Source organism: Pinus tabuliformis, chromosome 7, assembly GCF_031772625.1.
Source record: "Pinus tabuliformis cultivar Carrire ecotype Pingquan chromosome 7, CPIR1, whole genome shotgun sequence".
NCBI classification, from domain to species: Eukaryota; Viridiplantae; Streptophyta; class Pinopsida; order Pinales; family Pinaceae; genus Pinus; species Pinus tabuliformis.
In genome coordinates, this window is record NC_142293.1 from 1,738,103,193 (window position 1) to 1,738,130,992 (window position 27,800).

Here is a 27,800-nt window from a genome sequence, read left to right on the forward strand (position 1 = left end):
GCATAATCCTTGGCACAGGCCCATTCAAACGCTGCCAGGTATGTTCACGACATCATTTATCGCACCTTCCTTGAACAAAGACTGGCAAGACTAATAAGTTCTTCAATGACATAAAGACCGTCAATTGTCATGACTTGTTAATGGGAGGAAGCTCGCACTAAGAAATGTATTTCAGCATGCCAAATTCAGATTAATATAATGGAAACACCCATTGACAGTCTCTGTATATTTGTCCAAATAAAACCCTATATAGATACACCAAATTACGCGACATAGTGCTCTACCATTATTTTCCAAGCTGCCATGTAATGCGAAAGGAAGATCAACTAAGTGGTTAACCAACAAACTATATGAATCTGAAGTGCACTCAATAATGAGTGGTTAACCAACAAACTGTATGAATATGAAGTGCTCTCAATAATGAGATTATAAAAAGTTCTTGCTATAGAATAAGCAATTCTAATCTGCTATCTAATGCGAAAGGAAGATCAACTAAATGGTTACCCAACAAACTGTATGAATCTGAAGTGCTCTCGATAATGAGATTATAAATGTTCTTGCCATAGAATGAGCATGTTGTTACATTGGGACCCTGAGCCTCACCAGCATAAAATCAAAATCAAACGTTTCTTCGCTTTGCATTAGAGGGGAGGGGATCCGAAGATTTTCAAAGTGGTTAAACAACTAACTGTATAAATCCGAAGTGCTTCAATAATGAGATTACAAATGTTCTTGCTATAGAATAAGCATGGAGTTACATTTGGGCCCTGAGCCTCACCAGCACAAAATCAAAATCAACCTTTCTTCCTTTTGCATTAGAGGGATTTTGAAGATTTTCTACTGCAGAAATTCAAAGAATCTTCGTCAAATCTACCATCAAATCACTACTATACAATATCTGTACAATCTTTCCCGTCATGGTTATCTCCAGATGACTTGCTTGATTTGGGTTTTAAAGATGAAAATGAATTCTCTTTGATGATTGTTTTCTTTACTAGAAGTTCATCTGTTTCATGTAGATTTAAGTAGGTGTAAAAGGCCATTCCGGCTAGAGCCATTGTTACCCCCAAAAGGCTCTTTATTCCTGGATCAGACTGGAAAGCAAGGAATCCTCCAAGAAGAATAATACAGGTTTTGAATTGTCCAAGCACAACATGCGTTGTAGCAGAAGTAGCCCTGCAAAGAACAGTGGTATAACCATCAATATGCCCACCAAGCATCAGGGGATTAGTGATCAGATTAACAAGAAAATCATATTAGCAGCTTACCCCAATGCTAAAGCACCTGACCATTGTAGCAAAAATCCCAATGCAGCAGAAATAAGAATGGCCAGCGTATTGGAGATATTCCAATTAAACGTTAGTAAACCGGGAGGATCCAACCAGGGCATTAAAGCCACCAGTGAAAATACTGTTACTGGTGTTGTTTTCCACATCAATCTGTTCACCATGCAACATCTAAAATTAATATGTTGGATTACTGCAATATAAATCAATTCTTTTGACTATGAACTTCGACACAAATGTTAATTGGTAAGGACACTACTTCGACATCCAACTTCATTTCAACCATGCTAAAGACTCACACATTGCACAGGAAGCTCAAGTACTTACCCAAGTGCAGTCCAGTTGTCTTGTTGCTGAAGATTTGACCAGAGAATTTTGTTTGTTGCACTTGGTACTATCCATGCTAAAGCCACCAAAGCACCGAACAGGTTAAATTGCAAGTCTGTGACAGTTGCGATAGCAACTCCAAAAGAAACAACCATCAATGAAAGTGCCTGCAATCCGTACAATATTTTGTCTTATCTGTCTGAAACAGAACACAATAACAGGGAAACTAAGATACGTGAGAAATAAAAAGGTTATTTAAAAACAAAAGATATCAGTACCTTCTGGAAGGAAACTCTCTTCCCCAAGAAGAGAAACTCAGTCAATACAATGGTTGGAGTGACAGCAATCTTGGCCATTTGATAAAATCCAACACTAATTCAAAACGATGTCAGACTGAAATACTGCAAAGTTGCCAATCTTGAAGATAAGTTCTATCCTACAAGCAAAAAATAAGTGAATTTGATGATGTACCTGTTGAATTTTAAGCTAACATTAGCAAGACCATTAGAAAATGCCGTAACCATTCCCAGAGCAACCAAAGAGGGAAACGATGTTGATTTGGCCGGAGGTGCTGTAGGCAGAAGACAGATTGCGTTGAGGAATGCCATGAAGATCCAACTTAGTCCATAGTGGACTAGTGTGAGAAATATGGGATAGTTAAACCCCACCTTCCCAAGTAACTGGAAATAACAAAATCAATCAAGTTTAGATGGGCTTCTTATTTTTCGAATTCAGTAGTATGCTGCTATGGTCTAGCATGCTCATCCACTCGCTAAACTGGTTGAATGAAAGCCAGGAAAACTTTTATGCTTGTGACTGATTTTATGCAGACAAGTCAAAATCCTTATGGAAAAGATACCTAAGGATTATTCATTCTGCAAAAGGCATATCTCGAACTCACCAGCATCCAAACAATATAATTCAAGCTCAGTACAAAAATTAATCTATAACTTATAGTGAAAATGATCTCCAAATGTACAGTAAAATACAAAACTGAGTGGGACGTATAGTATAGTAAACGAAATTTTATACACTAACATTCCATGTTAATGTAGTTAGTAACAGCTTCTCTCCAAATGTGACGTTAAAACTAACTAGAGAATACACAAAACTAAATGACACCAAGGAGGCTCATCATTGACATTATGATTCATGCATGATTCGAATCAATCACCAAACAGTATAAATTATTCGATATGCCTTAAAAAAAAAAAATGTGTTTCCATATATTCTCCACATAAAATTAAGTGCAACCATTTTTACGTCCTTGCCAATTATTCAATCAAATCCACTAACATGGACAGGCATTTATAATACAGGAAAACAGACAACAGACAGAAGCATGCTGTTAAGGATCCAATTACCTCTAACTAAATACCTGAATTAATCAGAATCCGTTAAACTACTTCATTTGCTCCCTGTTACACCATACTTTGTATGGGGTGTCAGAGGACCACTTTTCATGACACCTAATAAGATGACGCCTATGGACTTGCTATAGACCAGTTTGCCAATCATAGGCATTATCATGCTGCACATGTTCTCCTTGGTACTACCCTTTTGGTTGATCTAATGCCGGCCACCCAGGGTTATGTGGTATTCATGGAAAAAGACTTCACATAATCAGTTTTTCATTACCTTTCACTCTAAAGTCTCACCAGCATATTTGATAGAATGGTTATTTTTAGACCCATGGTGTAGGTTCCTTCAATTGAATATTATGTATCTTTTTAGCTTGATGGAGACACTATTCTCTCGTTGAATCACTGTTGGGAAGATCACCTTGTTATTTCCTCTTGCTTATGATGCTCTAGTCACTACTTTCACTTGGCAAGGTGGGTTTATGTCTTGTGTTTAATTGTTTGTGTTGTCTATTACATGGTGGGGTGTTTTCCTAGTGCTTTACGTTGGTATCATTCATTTTTCATCACCTTTCCGTAACTGTACCTGTTGCTGCAAAATCTAGCAGGCCTAGTGCAAAGCCTCACTAGGCAGATCCCGACCTCATTGCAACAAAAGATTGGCTGCCACTGTCACCTCAACAGCCTTTCTCCAGCTGTTTAGTGGTATTCAATCACAAGGAAGGCTTCCGTAAAAGGATCACCGTAAGGATACTCAAGGTGATGGATGGGCTCTAAAGATTCAGACATAGTACCGGCAGAGCCTAGATGACTTATATAATCTTTACCAAAGTTCAAGCACTCTATCCTTAGACCAACTAAGTGAATTACAGGGCTTTTATAAGATAGAGTTTTGCATATTTTCAATGATAAGGCAAGCAATATCATATAACAGCCGAAAGAAAAGGTCTTTCAGTGAGAGATCAACAAAGGGTCAAGACCTTCAATTAGATATGAAGGATCTAGGGTTTACAACAGAATTTTTGGCTGAAACATGCACAAAATAACAAAAGGATGATGACATCAACCTTAAAAAGGGGATTAATATGCAAAGAATACTAGTTTTTTTTTCTTTTAGACAATTATTCAATGCAATTCCTATCTAAAGGGCAATAAAACATCAAAGATAACTTACCTTTTTAGCAATATTTCACATAAACCCTAACCCTCACCCTAAATATCTATGAATTAAGAGAGAAGGAGGTGAAATTTATTTAAGAATAGGGTTTGCCAACACCATCTAGATTAATGTCTTGTTCTAAATGGGCAAATGGAGTCTTCTAGGGAAAATCCAATGACAATGGTTTTGTTGAAGTGGGTGGGATGACTAAGGCATCCACTTATAAACACTGGCAGCTTCCATGTGAGGGGAGATTTTAAATTAAGAAATGCACACTTGGAGTTCTCTTAAAGGATTCCAAGAAAACAATTTTACATATCATAGAGGAGCAATATTTCAAGATAAGTTCAGCAATTTATATCATGGCACATATAGAAACCTTAGTACAAAAATACATGCAAAATATAGAAAATATGTGGTAAACAGTAAACTTACAAAATTTTCCACAAGAATCACTTAATCAATACCAGGAAACCATGTTCAAGCAAGATACCATCTCCAAGAGCAATTCACATCACAAAAGATCACATTTGAAGAAAATAGAGACACAAGGACTAATGCACACTCCCAAAGAGAGGAGAGGATGATGAGTGAATGATGATGATAAAATAAAATAAGGCCTCCTCTATTTATATGAGGTTTATCATGCCTTACTTCAATAATTTTACAAGCAAAGCCCTAAAACAAGTTTGCTTAAGCATTCAACAAGTCTAAGGTCACAAGCCAACCTCCATAACGCTCAAAAACATAAAATAAATGCCAAAAATAGCCCACATGTGTGAGAAATAACAATCTCCACCATGATGTCGTCCTCCATAAATGCTCAAGGTGCCTCAAGCAAGTGGAAAAAGGGATCATGAGTGCTCCTCACTTCAAGAAAAGCTCAAAATGCATCGCCGTGTCTCCATAAAGTGCCTCCTCAACGATGATGTCATCCAAATTATGCCCAATGTCACCCTTCTAGGTTTAAGAGGAGTAATGTGGCATCATCATATGCAAGTGTTGGGATTCAAGGGTGACATGCAAGCCCTCCCAAGTCATAGCAATGATAACTAGCCATCATGTGGGCTTCGGGACAAGCAACATCTAGCAAATAGTGTCAAGGCCAGCTTGGGGGTGTCCTTGGCCCATCTAGGCATATCACCAAGTAGTCCAACGGCCAAGCCTATTAGCTTAGAATTTTAACATCTAGGGGGACATATGGGGGGAAAGTACCATGTGGAATCATCTCATAGCCAACGCTCATCTATGGAGGGGCAATGTTGCATCATGAAGGTCAAAACTTCCCTCGGAATGGGGTGCAATGCTCTAGAGTGATGCTAGAGAGGGTCACACCCTTCCCTTAGGGGTCTTTGATCTTGTGATAATAACACCCAACATAAACCCCTCAAGATCAAGCAAGATCAATAAACATTAGGGGCAAAAACCGTTAAAGCATCATAGTGGGCAATGTCTAATGTTAGGGGCACAAGAATACTTCACACCAATGTTGCGGGGGAGTACCTCCCCCCCCCCTCCCGATCCCGCTCCCAATCCGTGCTCTGGGCGGGAGCAGGTTGGGAGCGCGTTCCCGATAAAAAAAATTGCGCTCCTTGCCAAATCCAGGAGCGACTTCGGGAGCGTCGCTCCGGGAGCGAAATTTAAAGCTCGGGAGCGGTCAGGGAGCGATCGCTCCCCGATCGCTCCCGGGCTTTAAATTTCGCTCTCGGAGCGACGCGCGCAGAGGTCGTGAGCGAATTAGGCGGAAAAAAAAAACCGCGCGACCAAAAAATCAATTTTTTTTTTTATATAATGAGGGAGGGAGGGCTTTTATAATTCATTGTGACTTGAGTGAGACTGAGAGAAAGGAGTGAGACTGAGAGCAAGCTGCAAGCAGCAAGGAGCAAGGAATCTTGGGCGCATTTGAGGTAGGTTAGCATTTTTTTTTAAATGTTTATTAATTTACTCCTAATTTCTAAATAAATAAATAAAATTTTCTCTATTTCGGTTTCCCATTGCGCCATTCCCATTCCCATTCCATTTTATTGAATTTTGCAGATTCAAAACTACAAATTTCAAACATCATGGTTATATTTCTTAGCATTTTCTTCTTCTTGGTTCCTTTTCTGGTTATTATGGTGCTGGAGAGTAGGAAAAGGAGGGTTCAAAATGAAAAAGGGGATGAAGAAGGGGGACAAAGTGGATTTGATGAAAACCCCGGTGAGGAGGCGCTGGAGGAGGGTGAACATGATTCAACAGCTAAAAAAAACTAAACAAGACCAAGCCCCATTGTGGAAATATGTTAACAGGCCTGAAGCAGGGAAAGGGGGTGGAACCACTAAATTTCATTGCCCCCATTGCAACAATAATTACACAGGTTCATACACCCGTGCCAGAAAACACCTCTGCGGGAAAAGGCCATGGGATGGAGATAAACAAATAGGAATCAAAACTTGTGCAGGTGTGTCAGCAACAGATAGAGCCAAATACATAAGGGAAGAGGAGGAAGCCTAATACAAATCTAAAAAATCAAGGGTTTTCTTTGAACCAAGCTCACAATCACAAGCACAAAGAACTCCTTCAGCGTCCTCCCAAGGCAGTAGATATGGAGGCATAGGGTCACCAGCTTTAAGGCGTAGAACCATATCAGATTTCCTTGATGAAGGGTGTAGGAATGATGTGGATTCAAAAGTTTACAGGTTTCTCTATGCATGTGGGATACCATTCAATGTTTTTCGCTCACCTTATTGGCACGAAATGGTTTCTGCCATAAATGATGCCCCTAAAGGATACAAGAGCCCTGGGTATGACAAGGCAAGAACCGTTGGACTTGATCATGAAAAAGCAAAAATATCACATTCTTTGAATAGAATGACAAGCTCTTGGACTGACCATGTGGTGTCCATTGTATTTGATGGATGGACAAATGTAAAAGGCAAGCCATTGATAAGTGTTCTTGTTGTGTCTGTTAGTGGTGCCATCTTTCTAAATGCATATGATTACTCAGAGAAGTTCAAGACCAACATCAACATTGCAGAAGCATTACTTGAAACAATTGACCGTATTGGACCATACAATGTCATCCAAGTCATCATTGATAATGCTCCTAATTGTAAGTCATCGGGAGCAATTATTGAGGATAAATACCCCAACATATTTTGGTCTGGGTGTTTGGTTCACACATTGAACCCTTTGATGCATGATGTTGTTAAGAACAAAAATGAACAATACAAATGGATTGGTGATTTGTACAAGAAAGGCAAACAAATGATAAAATTTATTACAAATCATAGCAATACCCATGGCCATTTCCACAGTCACTCAAGATTGGAATTGTTGAAGATTGCGAGGACTAGATTTAGTAGCTATTACCTCACCTTCAGGGGCCTTTTGAAGGTAAGAGAGTCATTGGCTAGCATGGTATCAAGTCCACACTCGCAGGTATTAAAGGAAAGAGCTACAAATGCAGCTGACAGGCGAGGTTTTGAATTGGGTGGAGGAGGCCGCTCTTGATGGTATGTTTTGGGCAAGTGTGAGGCAAGTATTGGATTTCACCAAGCCCATTTATCACATGATTCGGTTTGCAGATACAGATAAACCAGTGATTGGCGAGGTGTATGAGTAGATGGATACCATGTTGGGGCAAATAAAAGATATTGTTCATAACAATGATCCCGACTTGTACAAACTGATTCACAGTTGTGTGTGTGTACGGTGGAATAAACTTAATCTTCCACTACATTGCTTGGCGTATATCATTACGCCAAAATACTACTCTATATCTTGGTTGGGCCAACCTGCACCAGGGGGTTGGGTTAGGACCAAACCCCATTTAGATGAAGAGGTATCTAGAGGATATTTGGATGCATTAGAAAAGTTGATACCTGACAGGGAGGAATGTGCTAGTGTGTGCCTTGAAATAGGCAGATACTTCAGTGGCACTGGTTTGTTTGGTAACTTCCATGCAATGGAAGACAGAGACAGATTTGATGTTCTCACATGGTGGGAATCATATGGCGGCCAAGGACTTTTGCCAAAATTGGCAAAAAAAGTTCTATCACAGGTTGTAAATACTTCTTCTGCAGAGAGGTGTTGGAGCACCTACAGCTTCATACATAATGTGAAAAGAAACAAACTCGATGAAAACCGGGCAGAAAGCTCGGTTTATGTGCACTACAACTTGAGGTTGTTGAGTCATTACTGTGATCGGCCTTATGAGGATCCAACATATAAAATTTGGGACAACCACCCAGAGGATGACAATTTGGAGGATGGCACTATACATCTTGAAGAATTAGAAGAGTAACTTATAAGGGATGAAGATGAAGCAGCAGCCATGCCACCTCCACCATCCAGTAGCAGTGCTCGAGTTCCGAGTCTTGTTCCTTTGTTGTCGCCACCTCCATCTACACCCTCACGTGGAGGGCATGTGCCTTCTAGTTTTGGTCGTCGGTCTGTGGGAGACTCCTAGAAGACCACCACAACCTGCTCATACAGTAGACTCTCGTGGCAAGGGCCACATGCAGTAGTAGATAATAGATTTACAGTTTACTTGTCTTTTCTAGTTTCTATTAGTTTTCATAACTGTTGAGTCTTGAGTCCTTGACTCTTGACTCTTTCATATCATAATGATATTTTTTGTAAACAATATATGATTGTGACAATGAAAGTTTGAAGTTTGAAGTTGGCAATTATAACTCATTGGTAATGATTCTGAATTATGAATATGATGCTTCGTGAAAGACTAAAGTTGTTTCATTTCATTTCATAATTCATTTTACAACATTTCATTTCATGTTAACAGTTAGAAACTTAGATATTATTTCTTGTAATGGTTAAACTTAGCTTACAAGTATAATGATTATGAATTATGAATATGATGCTTCGTGAAAGACTAAGGTTGTTTCATTTCATTTCATAATTCATTTTATAACATTTCATTTCATGTTAACAGTTAGAAACTTAGATATTATTTCTTGAAATGGTTAAACTTAGCTTACAAGTACAACTTTGGTGATCAATGATGATAAATGTTATATATTGAATTTTCAATTTTGAAAGCTTGAAGTTGAAACTTTAAGATTGAATTTGATGAATCATGATTCACGAGACTCAACATGTACAACAAATATGTATGTTACTAACTTGTGGATGTGGTTGATGAAGATTATAACTTCTAGATGATTGATGTGATATGGTTCAATGATCAATCTATGTTTTTTTATGCTTTTTATATCTAATTCATCATTCTACATGTTTTTGTTGACATATATGTATCAAAATATAAAATATATATATATGTATATATATATATATATATATATATTTTTAAAAAATCGCTCCAGGATTCGCTCCCACACCGGGAGCTTCTGAAAATGTCGCTCCCGCTCCCAAGTAACACTGTTCCAGATGCTTGGGGTATGTTTTTGTTTGGGAAATGGTGCACCTTTACAGGTGGGCAATTACAGATGGATTTGCCATATGCTACCATAGCCATTGTTAATTGGAAACCATTCATCTTGTATAAAGACCCACACATGCCTGAGCATGTTGAAGATATAGAGCCTTTCCCATTCTCCTAGCATCCTAGTAAAGCCAAACCTAATACACCTCCTCCAAACCTACAAGTGGAATGTAAGCAATTTGAACCAAGAGTCCTTGAAAGACCCAAAAAGGTTGAGTTAGTATCAAGAGATGTTTGTCAAGTCAAAACTCCCCCTGCAACTAAGAGGAAGAAACAGATATCTCAAAACAATAAAAAGAAGAAATGGGTGCAAAAACAAGGCAAGGATTTCCAAATTGGAGATTTGGTCCTTGTTGGTCACAAATCATAACCTTGTAAGGATCCACGGAAAAGTAAGGGTAGGTTACTTTTATCTTGCAAACCTTGATGGTGAGCCCTTGACATCCCCTGTGGAAGGAAAGAACCTCATTTTCTTTTAGTGTAACCTGATGCATTTACATTTAGATAGTTGCAGTGTATTTATGTGATTGCATTATTGTGTGTGCATCCTACTTATCCATTATTCATGCTAATGTGTATGCATAGTAGATTCAACTGCATTGAGCTAACATTTTTTCAAGTATTGTTTTATATCCTATAATTGCAAGCGTGACGATCAACACTTTGCCCACATTTTATCAACAAGTTGCTTTGAGTGTAGAGGTAACAAGTCTGCGAACCCAAATATTGTTGCGGTTCTCATGCACTCTCTGTTCGAGCATATATGGATCATGTGCTCTACAGTGAACACGTGCTCCCGAGTTGGAGCCAAATGTTGCTGTAAAATATAATAGGTCTTGTGAGGGGACTCACAAGGCAAGGGCTAGACCCTATAGCAACGAGGAAGGATTTCCACTGTCACCTCAGCGATCTTCCTCCAACTATTTAGTGGAATTTCACCACAATGGAGGCTTCCATGTATTCATCTATAGGTATTTCTATATAGAGGGCTCTAGGTGATATAAGTAGGCTAGGGAAAGATACCTTAATGATGGACTAGGCTCCATTCTTCTTTATCAAGGTACAAGTATTCTAACCCTAGAATAAGCAAGGACCACTACAAGCTAGAGCTTACTAATGTGCAATGATAAAGGAGTACCTAGACATGTAGGAATCAGAGAAGGGGTTTATTTAATGATTGGATCAACAAAGGAACAAGATAAACCCTCAAATAGGGTTCAAGTCGAAGCTTGGCTAGGTTTTAGCATTTCTAGAACACAAAATAAATTAGGAAGGATGACATCAACCCTATTTGGGAAGGATTTACCACAACAAAAGCTAGCATTTGCATTTAAAAGGTGTAAGGAGGAAAACCCTAAATTTTTATCTAAAAACATCCATCCAAAATGACCTTAGAAGCAAAACAACCCTACAAAAGCTCTAGCGACTTGCCTTAAAAAGCCTAGGAGACATAAAAGAAAGGAAAATATCTTGATTTTGATGGCTTTTTAATAACACAACTTTGGCCAATGCCTATTCCTACTTGGGAAAATGGAGTTTTAGGGAAAGTATCAAAGGAAAATGAAAATCGATTGTAGTAAGGAAAAAAATATGTTTTCCACTTGTAAAACCCTAACTATCTTTTTTTGTGAGGGGAGAAATTAAATAGAAGATGCACACTAGGAGTTCTTCTATGGATTTCAAGGAAGAATATATTTAACATGCAAAATTTTACCAAGATTTCCAATAAACAATATGCTTTTAGTCATGGAACATTTAGAAACCATAAGCATTAATTCATTCAAATGCAAAATAATGAAAAATCGGCAATAAGCTTATAAATCCTTCTAAGAAAAATCCTTCTTCCAATCCCAAAAATATGTTTCCAATGAAATAGTCAATCTTCAAAAGCAATATGCTCCATAAAATGCCATTTTTACCAAGTAGCGAATAAGACAAGGCAATTTGCACTCTAGAAAAGGAGAGTCAGATTACATATGTGATAATCAATAGAGTGAAGGGATCCTCTATGTATATGAGGTCTATCCCTTCACTTTTTCAAAAATATTAGCCCACATGACCTAAAACAAGTTTTAGTGTTTGACAAGACAAGGGGTTACAAGCCAACCCCATTGTTGAAATCAATAAAAGAATGCCTTAAAATCCCACACGTGGGTCGATATCCTCCAAAAGCATGACAACATGCCATTTTCAGGCCTTAAATGCTACAAAACAAGCATGGGGTGGACTAATTAGATGTCCTATCATAATCATCAGCTCCAAGTCTTGAGGGGAGACCCCAAGAAGTGCCTCAAAGTGCCTTTGTGTCCAAATATCATGCTCTGGGTGCCCTACGTCACCATCTCAAGGGTTAGATGGGTGACATGGCACTATCTCTATCCAGTGTTGGGGCTCTAAGAGTGAGTACAATTTCTCTCTTGTCATCCCACGTATGACCATCATGATCTTGAATCTAGATCAAGCCACACCCATCAAACAATGTGAAGGCTAGCTTAGGGGTGCCCTAGGTCCATTGGGTATTGTTACCCACCACCTGTAGGTGATACCCATAAGAGAAATTTGTCTCTTAGATTATAACAGTCGTTAGCCAACATCCCCTTGTAGCCCCCAGGCAACTCGATGTGCCACCATCTCTACCACCTGAGCCAGCCATTAAGCACCCTCGCCCCATTGTCATGATCATATGTTTGAAGGTGGGCCTTCCAACCCTGAAGGTATGGCTTTCATTATGTAGTTGGGTATTTTTGCTTACTTATCATGGACACTTCTAGGCAAGGATTAGTGGAGTATTCGGCAGAAAGAATGGGCTTGGTTTGTACTCTTGTCTCCTTGTCTAACTTGGTGTTTAACTGTGTCCTAGTCCTGTGGGATCTCCTTTATTAGCTACTAGCTTTAGGAGTGGCACTACATGGGAAACCATGATTTTCGTTGCGTGATCCCGCTTCCTGACACCACATACATCAGTCCCCTCTGCTCATTACAACCCCTTTTAACATATTTCCCATCCAAGCCCACATTTGTCCATTGGGTCCACAAGGCATTAGCCTCCCCTCCCCTTGTCCACACTTTGGGTCGAGCCTAGAATTATGCCCTGGAGGTTGATGTAGCTAAAAAGAAATTAAAAAGCATAATTTGGCCACTCTCTACAGGAAATGTACCATAAAATGCAAAAGATGGTCAGGACATACAAATTTAGCACGTGGGAAAAAACCAACATGAGCTCTACCCCCATCATCATGGCCATCACCCTGGCTCCTCATATTGACCCCCCCTGCATCATTAAGCAACCCATGATTGTCCCAAACCCTGGTGGGAGATGAACTACCCAACCTTAAGGGGGTAATTACTATTATATCTTACACATCATGCTCTCATTCCCTGGAGCCCCGAGTAGTTATGAAAAGGAAAAATCAATAAAAGGCAAAAGGCATATGAAGAAGGGTGGAAAAACAAAGATCGGGGTAACCCATGTACCACTATTGCTCCCTCCTACATCTATACACCCAAGTGTGGGCCTCCCTCATCATAGCTACCCTTGTACCATGGCATGTGGCTTGCAGCCTTCCCCTGATGTCCCACCATGTCCCATCATTATATCACATGACACCAACCATATGATGGATGCACCATGGACCTGTCAATCCCTTAGAGGTTGAAATCGCTTAATAGGGTCCTTGATTAACCTCCTTCTTGAACTTGGAGACACCTATACACTCTAAAGCCCATTATGGAAGGGCATGCCACTATGAAGTGACCACTTGGTTTCATGACTTGTAAGCTCATTTGCTCAATTACACTAATGATTTGTTGTACTGAAAGGTGAGGAAACGCACTGGATCTTATGCAGGATTGTAGGTGGGTCTTCATCTTGGGGTTTGGTCTCCCTATACGGGGTCCAAGATCTCCAGAGGATCATATCGGGCATTCATAGGGTGTGCGTTGAGAGCCATGGGCCTCCACTATAGCAAAGAGTAGATAGCCATTCCATGGAATCCTTCAGCACCACACTTTGCTCACTTGTGTTCCACTTATTTGATGATGACGATGCACCCAGACCACCTTGCCCAGCCGGCTACACACATGCACCACACGCTTGGCAATTGATCTAGGGCCTAGATGTGGTTTTGTCTCACCAAGAGACAAAGGGAGGGCTTGCATCATTGTTCCAACCCTTGCAGATGGGATACATGCTTGTTCGATTCAGTTGGAGACCCATGAGGATGCCTTTGTGCCCCCACAACCACTTGGGAGCACCACAGGTCATTTGCTTGGAGATCAAGGGGCCATCCCCTTCATCACTATTTTTGGAGCCCTTCCATTCATTTTGGCACATGTTGGACTTCACTAGGCCTTCCAACGACCCTCCTAGCTATTGTATTATCATTTCGACCCTCTTGAGAGGCTTATTTTTCATATTATGGAGCTATTTGGTGGGCTTGTCACCAAAAGGTTGTTATTTGTACATTATTTTATTATTAGGGGCATCATTAGGCCTAATTAGGCAATTTGAATCCCTTAGAGGATCATATAAATTGATGAGAGGTTCATTTCATTCCTCATCATCACTTGGATTTGGGATATATCTTTCTAAAGATTTTAGACCTGCAATTTGTGGAATGATTTGGATGATTAAATGCATTTTGATGTGTGGAATATTTTCGCTATCTCTCTTGGAGCTTCTATTTTGCAAATGTGATGGATGGATATACTCTCTTGTCATGTAAGTGCTCTTTTCATGCGAATTTCTTGATAATTATGTCTAATGTATAGAACATTATGCTTTGATTTTTCTTGTGCCCTAAAAATTAATATGAATTTATGAAACACTTGTAATCTTAAGCTCGTTGCATATGTTATTCATCTTGGCAAGAAGAACGAATTTTCCTAGGCGTAAGTTGTACACCATTTACCTTGGAACTCCATCCAATATTGCATATTGAAGTATAAAAGTCTAAAGTTGCTATGAAGTTGCATCCACAAAGAGCGTAGTTGCTTCTTTAGGCCTCCTTGAAGAGCAAAGTTCCTAAATCTTAATAATTTTGACTCCAATCTTCCCAATAGCCAGACAATGGAACTAGATCCTTGGTGATCACATTAACTTAATGAAATATCAATATTTCAACTCTTTTCTTCCTCTTTTCTTCATCCCCTAAGGAGAACGAGATTTTCTAGGGCTTGGTGCAAAATTTTAGGGAGGATGAATTTTAGGATTCCATCTAGACAAGTTTCTTCATTTATGTCTCCTCTAGGCATCCTCCAGTTTTGAACAAATTCCAATAGTGGAATTTGTGAAATAAATTGATGCCCTAGCTATCATACCAAGAGGGAACCCTTGAAGCTGCTTTGACTTAAGGATTTCTTGAAGGTTTGCACTTTGTAGTTCATCATTCAAACCCTTTTCTCTTAACTATAGGTGATCATTGGATGAGCCTTTACCACAATATATCTCTCAACCCTTGGTCTCTTATAGTATTTCCCTCAAGGGGTTTTTCATGGAAACTGACCCTAGATTCTCACAAAGCTCACACTTCAATTGAATCTTTCCATTGAATGAGCCATCCTTGCCTCACTTTGAACCTTAGTATAAACTCATCAATTGCAAGTGAGGGATTTTGGAAGTTTTGATCTTAGGCATTCATCATTTTTGAATATTCCTAAACCCAAGGTCATCCTTCCCTCAAGCCTTTCTTGGAGAACCCTTCTTTTGCTTCTAAAACAAGCAACCTATTATCTGAGCCTCTCCTTTGAATGGGCTTTGGAAATCACATTGTGCATCGTTATTGACCTCATCATTCTAGTGATTTCCACCATACCGAGACTCCTCCCATCGGTGAAATTCCATAAAGAGCAGGGGACATCAACTGAGGCGACAGTGGGTCCTTGTTCTGTTGTTGCCACTTGGTCTAGTAGTAGTCCCATTGGAACCTCTCCTAGGACCCTTGCTAAATTGAGCGATAACATTTTTGGCGCCATTGTCGAGGAAACGAGACGTGTCTGGTTCCTATACGATGTCATTGATATATCATTCTTGGAGACTCCATTGGAAGAATGAAGCCCTAGTTCTTCATTGAACCTTAAAGTCAATACTTGTAGGGTGAAGCAAGCATCTCCCGAGGCATTTCAAGTACACGTTGGCGACTCCATATCTAAGATCTTAAGAAAATTTGCATGGCAATAAATGGCTCATTGAAGAGGCCTATTTTACATGTTTCAAAATGATGATCCTCAATCCAATGATCATGATGTCATTAGAAGCCAAGAGGAACCTGATGCCCCTCTTTATGAATCTCTTGGGAGCCATGAAATTGAGGAGCTTTCTCAAAGCCCTGAAAGGGGATTGTGGTTATTCCCAAGATATGATGATCATAGTCCACTTTGTTCCTCCCTTGATGACCAAGATAATGTAAATATGGATGTTGATGAACAATCTATCTCATTATGTCGTAATGAGGATATGCCCGAGGTTGTTATTCATCAAAAGTTTATGAGCTTGGTCGTTGAGTTCTTCATATTTTCATTGCATGAAAGGTTGCACGAATTGGATTCCTCTTTTCCCACCTCATCTATGACCATTGATGCATGATCCTCAAATGTTCCCGCGCCCCATCCTTACCATTCATTCAACAAATCTTGCAATGGGAAAAGTAATATTTGGGCCCCCTGCCTCAAAATGGTTCATGAGGGAAAGTGCTTTTACATTGACTTAATCCTATGTTGGTCGCATTGGCAATATGACTATACTTAGCATTTGCACAATGTAGCCACGCATGTTAGAGTAGGATGCATTGCATATTGATTTTAGATAGCTAACATCATTATATTCTTTGATCATGCTAGATTAGCTGCATTTAGATTAAAATTGCATCTAGAATAAATAACAAAATTGTTGATTTTTATGGCCTAATACAAGCATGGGTGATCATAAGATGCCACAAAAACATGTTGCCCCATGTGCTTAGTCTTTGATGTGCAGGTAACAGATCTATGGTCCCAAGAGATTGTTGGTGTTCTCATGACCTCCCTATTCGAGTACGTTTGTGCACTCTATTGAGAGATCATGTCCCAGTTGGAGCCAGATGTTACCCACCACCTGTGGGTGACAACCATAAGAGAAATATTTCTCCTAGAATGTCTTCAGCCAACATCCTGCAACCCCCAAATAGCTTGATGTGCCACCATCTCTGCCACCTGAGCGAGCTATTATGCACCCTCACCCCTCTGTCATGGTTGTATGTTTGAAGCTGGGCCTTCAAACCCTGAAGGTATGGCTTTCATTATGTAGTCGAGTATTTTTGCTTATTTATCATGGACACTTTTGGGCATGGATTAGTGGGGTGATTTGGTAGAAAGAATGGGCTTGGTTTGTACTCTTGTCCCCTTGTCTAACTTGGTGGTTAACCTTGTGTCCTAGTCCCATGGGATCTTATTTATTGGCTACTAGCTTTAGGAGTGGCACTACATGGGAAATCCTAATTTTCGTTGCGCGGTCCCACTTCCTGACACCACATACATCACTCCCCTCTGCTCATTATAGCCCCTTTTCACATAATTCCCATCTGGGTCCACAAGGAGTTAGCCTCCCCCTCTCCTTGTCCACACTTTGGGTCAATGTTTCACAACTCATACTTGTATAAGACTCGTCTGGCTATTGGCTCGGCGACCCGTATAAGAATCGGGGATGACGTGTATAAGACTTAGCAAAATACAAAAAATCCTTTAAAAAATGTATGATCTAAAAAATGTTATGATCGTTTAATTATTATTCATACATACCATGAGATTCGAAAATTCACATTGATCGTGGGTCCATCAATCTAGAATCTTACATTTTCGAGTTTCAAAGTTCAAACTCTATGACATGAGCTTTTCAGGCAGTTTTAGTTATTTAGGTCCACAAGTCTTATGCGGGTCCTATGCAAGTCACATGCGGGTCTTCACGAGTTCAATACAAGTAGACAGGTTCTATGCAGGTTTGGACGAGTATGGGTAGAGACCATTGGTCCTATGCGAATGACCCATCTCGCTATAGAACCTGTCAAGACCTGCAGGTACTCGCAGGTCTTATAAGAGTTGTGCTACACTGCTTTGGGTCAGGCCTAGAATTATGCCTTGGAGGTTGATGCAGCTAAAAAGAAAGTAAAAAGCGTAATTTGGTCACTCTCAACAAGAAATGTACCATAAAATGCAAAATATGGCCAGGACATACAAATTTGGCACATGGGCAAAAGCCAACATGAGCTCTACCCCCATCATCATGGCCATCACCCTGGTTCCTAGGGCCCCTCATATTGGACCCATGTATCATTAAGGAACCCATGATTGTCCCAAGTTCCAACCCCTGGTGGGTAATGAACTGCCCAACCTTAAGGGGTTAATCATTGTTATATCTTACACATCATGCTCTCATTCCTTAAAGCCTCCAGTAGTTATAAAAAAGAAAAATCAATAAAAGGAAAAAAGCATATGAAGAATGGTGGAAAAAAAAGGCCAGGGTAACTCATGTACCACGATTTCTCTCGCCTACATCTATACACCCAAGTGTGGGCCTCCCTCATCATAGCTACCCTTGTACCATGGCATGTGGCTTGGAGCCTTCCCCTGATGCCCCACTTTGTTCCATCATTATATCACATTACACCAACCATATGACGGATGTACCATGGACCTATCAATCCCTTAGAGGTTGAAACCACTTAATAGGGTCCTTCATTAACCTCCTTCTTGAACTTGGAGACACCTATACACTCTAAAGCCCATTATGGAAGGGCATGCCATGTGAAAATTTCATCTATTGCAACAGCTAGAAATTATTCTCCTAACTGTACATTTAATTATGCAGTTTATTTGCTACACAAACAATGAATAAAATCACAACTACAATTTTCACCATAAAAATGTTGCAGAAAATAAAATGTTGGAAACTGAGAAATTCTAGCACACACAAGAATTTTGACACTATTATTTTAGGACAATTGTCACCTGAAAAACCCAACGCGGGAAAATCAGTGCAACATATGAGGATTTTATTATTATCCTTCAACAGCAAATCTAAGTACAGTAATTTGGATGCCAAACTAGCAATCCAATCTGAGAGAATCACTGGAAAAATTATTGTGAAGATTTTCCCTCACCCCACAGCTGATTTTAACTCTCAAAACTGGTCCCTTAGCGATTCGCACTTCCTTCTGCGTCATCCTCTACCCAGTGCTTGCGCATGCCTTGCCATCGCTGCCTCTAGAAACTACTGAGGTCTACAATTTTTCTTCTCTCTGGCTTTGGATCTAATTCACTGGCCTTCCTAATCAAAATCCCGACCACTAGCTACTAAATCGACTGCTCCTCTAGCTAGATCAAACTGCTCTGTTGATGATGCCTGTGCAGTGCCTCTGGGCAAACTCGCACTCCCTCAATTTGACTCTTCCGACACTGGAAACTTCCACCGAAATACTACCTCACTCCTCTGCCTCCTGCTACTCAATCTATGGCTCGAATCCTCCTACTAAATCACTCTACTACTAGAAAATAGATCTACCTAGATCACTGAGTTTCCCGGCCAAGATTAAAGCTTAATCAAGGGCCTAGATTATTTCCTAGTTGATCCGTGTGAGTTTCTAGATGATTCACGCCTTATCTCAAATTTTAATTAATTATGATTAATTAACCAAATTTCCTAAGTTTAAACTTAGGAAATATTAAAAAATAAGTTAATAATCTAATTGAGACACTTCTAGGTGGAGTTTCCAGAAATGATTTATGGGTTATGGAGAACTCATGTGTTTTAGCCTCTCCACAACATTTCAGGACTAGAACACTTCCGATGCTACAAAAATTAACACTACCTCTTAGCAAGGAAGGTGTTCTAGTGCTGCACACTCTGCCACAACACTCTGTCTCTGTACCACCCTCTGTCATGCTGTTGATATCTGGCTACTTCCCACAAACAATTACACAACTCTGATGCTGCATCTGTGTTGCTGTTGACACTTCCATACTGCTACCAACCCTGCATCTGCACTGCAACTCCCTCTTAACTATTGCTACTGCAACTCCCTCTCAACTATTGTTGATGCAACTACAACTACTGCAACTGAGAATCATCCAAAATAATTTGTCCCTGCTATTGAAACGGGTTCTCCACCATACCCATTTGTTCTCTGAAATAGATGAACTTAGCTCTTCCTAGAGCTTTCGTGAGTATATCTGCAACCTGCTCATCTATGGGAACATACTGTAGTTGGACCGCTCCACGCTGCACACAATCTTTGATGAAATGACACCAAATATCTATGTGTTTCGACCTGTCATGAGACACTGGATTCTTGGAGAGCTTGATGCAACTCTGATTATCGCAATAGACACTGGTCGCCTCCAACCTCTGCCTGAACAAGGTTACCAGCAACTTCCGAAGCCATATAGCTTCGCATGTAGTTGTGCTTGCTACCATATACTCTGCTTCTGCAGAGCTCAGTGCTACTGACTTTTCTTCCTACTACACCAAGAAACTATACCTGATCCGATGCTACTGAGAGGTACTTTTCTTGTCCACTGAACTGCCTACCCAATTTGTATCTATGAACCCACATTGTCTGACGTCATCCCCTCAGGTATATCTCAACCCATACTTGATTGTGCAGCGCATGAACTGACTGAGGGTATTGACTGCAAAGCAGATATGTGTCTTAGTGTTGACCAGATACATGAGAGAATTGATGAGTTGTCTAAACAAGGTGGGGTGAACATCCTTGTCATCTAATGCTTTTATCTTCTTCCAGTTGGTGATCATGGGCGTAGACATGGGTCTGTAATCCTGCATTTGGAATCTCTTCAGAATATATGTAGAATATCTTCCTTGCCCAAGGAAGATCTCCCTGCCCTTCTACCACACTTCCAATCCTAGGAAGTAGTGCATCAACCCCAAATCCTTGATTTCAAACTTTGCTACCAGGTTCCTCTTGTAGTCCTCTATGAGCCCTGATGATCCTGTCAAGAAGAGATCATCCACATACAATACTAGAATGAGTGGGTCACCCTCTACCATCAAATAGTAAAGGGACAAATCCCATATGCTGCAAGCAGTTGCCAATCCGACCATACCATGCCCTGGAAGCTCGTTTGAGCCTGTATAGAGCATTCTTCGGTCTACACACATGAGTGCGCCTCTCATGAGTCTCGAAGCCCTAAGGATGTTCTATGTACATCTCTTCCTCTATCACCCCGTTCAAGAATGTTGTCTTGTTGTCCATTTGGTGAATCTGCCATCGCATCTGAGTTGCTAGCAATGTCACATGGTTTGGGTTCGAATTCGAGTTCGACAACAATTAAGTTCGATTCAAATTCGAATTTTCCAATGAAGTTCATACGAGGTTTGCCATTAAGTTCGTTTATATACATATTAAAAATTTTCAAAATATATAAAAAATATTTAGAATTATATATTTTTTATCTTCATTTATAATTAATATTGCATATGATATTAATAAATTTATAAATTTCTATAAATTCAAATTATATTAATTTATAATATATGTGAGATCAATCAAATCTATAGTAATGCTACTGCTGATATCTTTCATTATATATAAATATATTAAAAGTAATTATTTTAATTATATATATAGACTATAGTACATTCATTTTAATATTTAAAATAAATTAATTTTATAAACTTATTATGTATGAAATTTGAATATGACCATCTCATTTTAAATCTGAAACATGCCATTTAACATTTTTAACATTTCCACGCTTCTTCCCATTTACTATGATTTCCCACACTCCACTAGAAAAGAGATCGGGCTTAGAAAGTTGGGGTGAGTTGATCATGAAATTCTATCTCGTGCTAGTGTTATTTATGTAATAATGTGTTAAAGCGAACCCACTGTAGGGCGCCCGAGGACTCTTTAACATTTGGTACAATAGAAACGTGATACCTGAAGGTCACGCAGTCGTAAGAACTCGGCCCCTAACTTAGGTTTTGCAATCATTACAGTTCCAGTCAACATCCAGCTCCAATTGGCGTCTAATAATAGTTGGACAGCGGAGGGACTAAAACGATGCAACAGGTGGGTGCTTAAATAGAAAGAAAAATTCAGGGATTCGAGACGCGTCATGCCACCAGTGCCACCCTCCTTCCACGGGCCCAGTTCACTCCCTAGTCTACCAAATCGAGAGTTTAACACTCATGTAGTTTGGTCGTCTAAACTCTTAAGCACACGTTAGAGAAAGTCTGAAGTCCAGACACTCATATTTCAGTGGTGATCTGGTTTGTGGATTTTACAATGAAAGGTGCCAAATTGGTGTTTTCGTCCTCGTCACAAGAGATGGAGTTCATTTGCCCCCAATCAGTACACCCGCCTGTCCAACATTCGTTGTTACCAAATTTGAACGCAGAGATATTCACTTTTATCAAACCTGCACATAGAGATAAATGTCGAACCTAAACGAACCTTAATAATTTTTTTGAAGTTTGCTTAATTCCGAACCTCAAAGTTTAGGTCCACCGAACCTTGTGACAAAGGGGATGGACTCTTCACCAAATGGATGTGAAAATTGCTTTCTTGCATGGGTTCCTCAAGGAAGAGGTATTTGTGGAACAACCACAAGGCTTTGAAGAGCATGACAGGGAAACTCATGTATGTAGACTAAAGAAAGCCTTATATGGGTTGAATCAAGCTCCAAGAGCTTGGTATGCTCGCATTGATAGCTACCTGATAAAGCTTGGTTTCACAAGACGCAGTGCAGACCCAAACCTCTACTTCAAGACAATCTAAGGTATACTTTTGATTTTGGTAATGTATGTTGATTTATTCTTGATAAGAGGAGAACCTCTTATCCTCTAGTGTAAGAGGGAGTTAGCTTCTAAATTTAAAATGAAATACCTTGGTTTGATGCATTACTTTCTAGGTCTATAGGTATGGCAAAGACCTAGTGAAATTTATCTTTCTCAAGGAAAATATGTTGTTAAGCTTCTTGAAATATTTGCTATGGTAGAATGTAAGTCCATGCATACTCCTATGGAAATGAACTTTAAGAAATTATGTGGAAAAGTTGCAGGACCTAGTCTGGCAAATCCCATAGAGTATAGACAACTCATTGGTGCTTTGATGTTTTTGGTAAACACTAGGCCTGACATATGCTTTGTTGTAAACACTTTAAGTCAACATATGATTGATCCCTTTCATGCCCACTAGATTGCTGCAAAACATGTACTCAGATACTTGCATGGAACTATCAATCTAGGATTGAAATACACTGCTAAAAATGTAATACTTGTTAAATTATGGTATGTTCTATGCTTAGAGCAGTTTACTTATCTTTCTTATTATTATCCACAGATTAGCAATCACATGTACATAATTAAGGTGCAGATAGAACATTAAACGATCAACAGAAAACAAGTCAAGACAAGAGACACAAGATGTGGCGACTAGCCAGGGACAAACCCCAATATGGGGAAACCCTTTGATCAAATCTTCTTTTATCTTCAATAATTCAACAGAAAGAAATAGTACATAAATCTGATTTACATCAGCGGCAGCAAACCCTAGATCAGCGACATCAGCGTCATCGGCATCATCGGCATCACCGGCATCATCGGATTCACCGGCATCATCGGCATCACCGGCTTCATCGGCTTCATCGGCATCATCGGCTTCACCGGCATCATCGGCTTCACCAGCGTCATCGGCTTCACCAGCGTCATCAACTTCACCGGTATCATCGGCATCATCTGCTTCACCGGCTTCATCGGCATCATCAGCTTCACCGGCTTCATCAGCTTCATCAGCTTCATCGACATCATCGGCTTCACCGGCATCAGTGTCATCAGCATCAGTGGGCATCAGTATCATCAGCATCATTGGCTTCACTGGCATCATCATCATCGGCATCAGTTGGCATCAATATCATCGGCATCAGCGGACATCATCGGCATCATCGGCTTCACCGGCATCATCGGCATCACCGGCATCATCGGTTTCACCGGCATCATCGGCTTCATCGGCATCATCAGCATCACCGGCATCACCAGCATCAGTGTCATCGACATTAGTCGACATCAATATCATCGACATCAGCCGGCATCATCGGCATCAGCCGGCATCATCGGCTTCACCAGCTTCATCGGCACCATCAACTTCACCTTAGGATCTCTCCTCCTACTAAAACCCAAAGACAAGTAAAGAGAGGAAGAGATCCAAGTGTGTGTAGAAATGACTTGAAGTCATCTTCTATTTATACTAAAACGTAGAGGTTGAATAGACATGATTGTTGGGCTTCTGAACCTACATAAGTTGTTGATCGACTTAACAATTTGTCCATAACATAAATAAATTCATAACTTCATAAATACTTATCGGAATCGGATGATCTTTAGATCAATCCTACACCTCTCGACGAGAGGAATCTAATAAAAATATTATCAGCCATGAATAAGATGACCCACATGAAGTTTGGCCCTAGTTGCCAATTTTAACAATACTTCATGGATATACTGATGTTGATTGGGTTGGTATCTCTACTGATCGAACGAGCACTTTTGGGTGTTTCTTTAGCTTGGGATCTACCATGATTTCTTGGATGAGCACACAGCATAAGTCTGTTGCACTGAGTACAGTTGACGTTGACTACATTTCTACTAGAATGGCTAGTTGTGAGGCAGTTTGGTTGAGAAAACTTTTTGGGGAACTATTTGAGCAAGTTCCAGACACAACAATTATATATTATGACCATAAGAGTGGATCTCGTCTTGCAAAAAACCTTGTGTTTCATGATAAGTCCAAGCATATTGAGATCAAGTATCATTATATCCAAGATATGGTGCAGAGAGGAGAAGTGAGGCTCCATCACATCTCCATTGATGATCAAATCGCTGACATTCTTACCAAGCCTTTACCAAAAGGAAAGTTCTTGGTTTTTAGAGAGCAGCTTGGACTTATGGACGTGGCCCTTTCAGGAAGTGGTCACAGCTGATCGAGAACACTAAGCTACCTTCCCCCTGTCAAAACTCACAGGATTAGGGAATGATGTCAGAAAGCTCTTGAGGATGAAGGACCTTGTTGTCTAGTGTGTGCCACAAGAGTAGGCCTTAGTATGCATCTGACCCACAGTCTGGGATGTGGAAAGAGCCACCTATCTGGCCAATAAGTGTAGTGAGACTTGCTTGTGTGACTTGTCTAGGATGCAAGTGCTCCACCACTTGACACTTGGTTGTGTTTGTTTCTTGTTTGTGCCACCTGTATGAGTCTTGTCTATGTGATGCTTGTGTTCTATCACCTAATTTTTTAGATTGGTTGAGTGTAATCCTTGTCTATGTGACATGTGATGATCCTTTCCTTTCCAAATTTGTGTCAAGTGGATGATTCATTTAGATTGCGACTTCATTGTTACAGATGTTATAGAGCAGAGTTGAGATGAGATGAACGAAAGAGATCAGAGGAAGCAGAGATGTTTGATGCCAAAATAAATTCCTCCCTTGCTGAGAGAGAGAGAAAATTTGGCAGTTTAGGGATGAATTTCTCCTAGAAGAAATCATATCTTTTAATTCTATTTGAATCACCTATAATAAAATTTCATTTCTGACAATTCTAATATGACTTTCCAAAAATAGTAAGCCACATCTCAATTTGGAAGTGACTTTCCAAAAATAAAAAGTCATGTCTAAATGATCAAGGATGATCTCGACATATGGAATCCCCTTTAAAATCAAATCAATCATGATTATACAACTCAAGAATTAATATATTTTTCCTTACTAGTATTATTAGTATTATTATTATGATACTATTATTTATAAAATAGTCTAAAGTCATTCAACTTTAATGGATTAATAAAAACGAATTCTCTCATGGAATAAGTAAATTAAATTGAGAATCTCTCACTTGGAAAATCGAACCTCTCTCTTGGAATAAAATAGTAACTCCACACTTAAGAAAATGTAACTCTCCCTCACTAATTCAATGTATGGCAAAAATGCAACTCCTCATTAAATTGTAACTCTCTCATTCAATTCGAATTATAACTCCTCAAGACAAGTGTACCTCTCTCTCTATTATTGGGAGAGTTACACTTCTCCCCAAATAACTCCTCCCTCATGGAATTTGATTCTCCTATTACTGGCTCAAAACATGAATTCATTTTGTAACTCCTCTCATTTCTCATCTATTTAAGCAAAAGCAAGTGAGAGTTGAGAGTAGCATGTTAATTGTGAAGAAAGAGAGCTCGTGTTGAGTGTGTGCAAGAGAAGTGAGAGCAAGTGAAGAGTAAGATCAAGGAAAGAGCTAGAGCAAGCGTGAAGGACAAGATCTGATCAAGAGAAGGAGATATTCAAGCAAAGAGCAAGAACACTTCAGCTGCAAGTTGATCATACTTTGGTGACTTTATTCATTCTCATTCTCTCTCTCTCTCTTCCCGTACTCTGCTAAGCAATTGAAGAAATTTATTAGCAGAAAATTTATTTGGGATTTCCCCTTGTGGGTTTTGCTCTAGTCATTGGACCTAACTCTCGGTGTCTTATATTTGTGCTTGGTTGTCTTAATATGATCATTAAGTTTACATTCTATCTACAATTGTTGATTTGAAAAGTTTTGAATAAGAAATTTGCATTCTAAGTAATTGCAACAACATAGAACATTCAATTTTCAACAAAGTACATTTAGTTTTATGCATAGAACTTTCAAGTTTCTGCAAAGAATTTTTAAATTTTTGCATAGAACTTTTAGATTTTAACAACATTGGTATGTTGTTCATTTTCTGTATCTGAATCATATCAAATTATATGGCTCGCTATCTCTATTACAGTAGCACGTGATCTCTATGGTGCGAGTTTATTTACAATAAATTGGTGTAGCTTCTATACTCTGCGACACCTTTACAGTGACATGATAAATAAAGTCTTACAGTGATCTTTGATATCGTTCAATAAACCTAGGCTTGACAGTGACAATAATTTTGATGGCATTATCTTTGATGGTTGTTACCTCAATATATATATTGGTAACCATGATTCATGATGGTTCAAACCATGATGACTGTGACTTGTCCTAAGTAATTTGCTTGTGTGAGAAATGGTGGCATGATTCATATGACTATGTTCTTCTATATTACATATGGCAAAGTTCTGTTGTGATACATTCAACTGTGTATTAAATACATGGATCAAAGTTCTTCTATGATTCAAGAGACAGTAAATATGCATGCAATAATCCTGGAAATTTCCTTCTATGATAGATGATGGCAGTGATCAGCGTTGATGTTTCTCATTATGGCACTCCAAACAATGATGTGAAATCAACTCTCTTTCTTGATCTTATTTCTTTCAGTTCACAAATGTAGTTGTAAACTGACCTAGATTGACCTTGAAGGCCAGATATAATTGATGTATCTCATAATGGATGTACTTTGTATCTCAATTGAACAATTGATGAATATCTAATAGAAGAAGAATCAGGTTGGATTTTTCCCCCTATGGGGTTTTGCCTAGTCTCTCACCTAAATCATGGTGTCTTTATTTGTGCATGCTTTTCTTCTGTTGTTGTTTGTTGTTCCACTACACTGTTGATGTTATTGTTCTTTCTGTTAGTTTTTGTAGCATCGGAGGTGTTCTAACTTCTAACCACGAGATTTGGTGTAGAGGCTAGAATACATGTATTCTCCAAAACCCAGAAATTATTTCTGGAAATTCCACCTAGAGACATCTTAATTAGATATATTAGTTAGTTTTTAATATTTCCTAAGTCTAAACTTAGGAAATATGATTAATTATCAAAAATAATTAAGTCATGGTGAGAATGTTCTAGAAAAGTACATGGATTGATTTCTAGTTAATCCTAGCCATCGATTAAAATTTAATCGTGGTCGTTAAGTCTCAACGGAGGATTATAAAAAGAAGTCGATGGGGCTTGGAGAAGATACACAAAGACACTTGAGAGTTCGATTTTGTTGAGAAATCGATTTCCAGAGTAGCAGTTATGTGTTGTCAGAAGTGATTCAGTGAGGTCGAAGATGTGAGAGAGGGGCAGAGATAGTGAGGTCGGAGGAAGCTTTTCCAGTTCCAGCAAGTACATTGTAGAGAGGCAGCGCAGAGCCCTCTTGGGGAGATTTTCGTTTTGCTGGGGAGAAGTCGAGATTTTGAGCCAGAAGCTAGGCAAAGTGTATCAGTTTCCCAGACAGCAATTGACGAGACAATGAGAGAAGACGCAATTCCAAGATTGTGGGACACAGTAACT

The 27,800-nt window shown here is 39.4% G+C and overlaps 1 protein-coding gene across 1 annotated transcript in view; it reads right to left on the reverse strand.

Moving 5' to 3' along the window:
• Nucleotides 1-423: 423 nt before the first annotated feature.
• LOC149255282 (nucleotide-sugar uncharacterized transporter 2-like) overlaps nucleotides 424-27,800 on the reverse strand; it is a 146,821-nt gene continuing 119,444 nt past the window's right edge. Inside the window, exons 3-7 of the mRNA XM_089457197.1 lie at nucleotides 2,085-2,293; nucleotides 1,892-1,985; nucleotides 1,614-1,780; nucleotides 1,269-1,439; nucleotides 424-1,176 (exon numbers count right to left, since the gene is read on the reverse strand). Of these exons, the coding sequence (XP_089313323.1) occupies nucleotides 888-1,176; nucleotides 1,269-1,439; nucleotides 1,614-1,780; nucleotides 1,892-1,985; nucleotides 2,085-2,293 (930 nt within the window). The 3' untranslated portion in view covers nucleotides 424-887. The remainder of the gene's footprint in view (nucleotides 1,177-1,268; nucleotides 1,440-1,613; nucleotides 1,781-1,891; nucleotides 1,986-2,084; nucleotides 2,294-27,800) is intronic.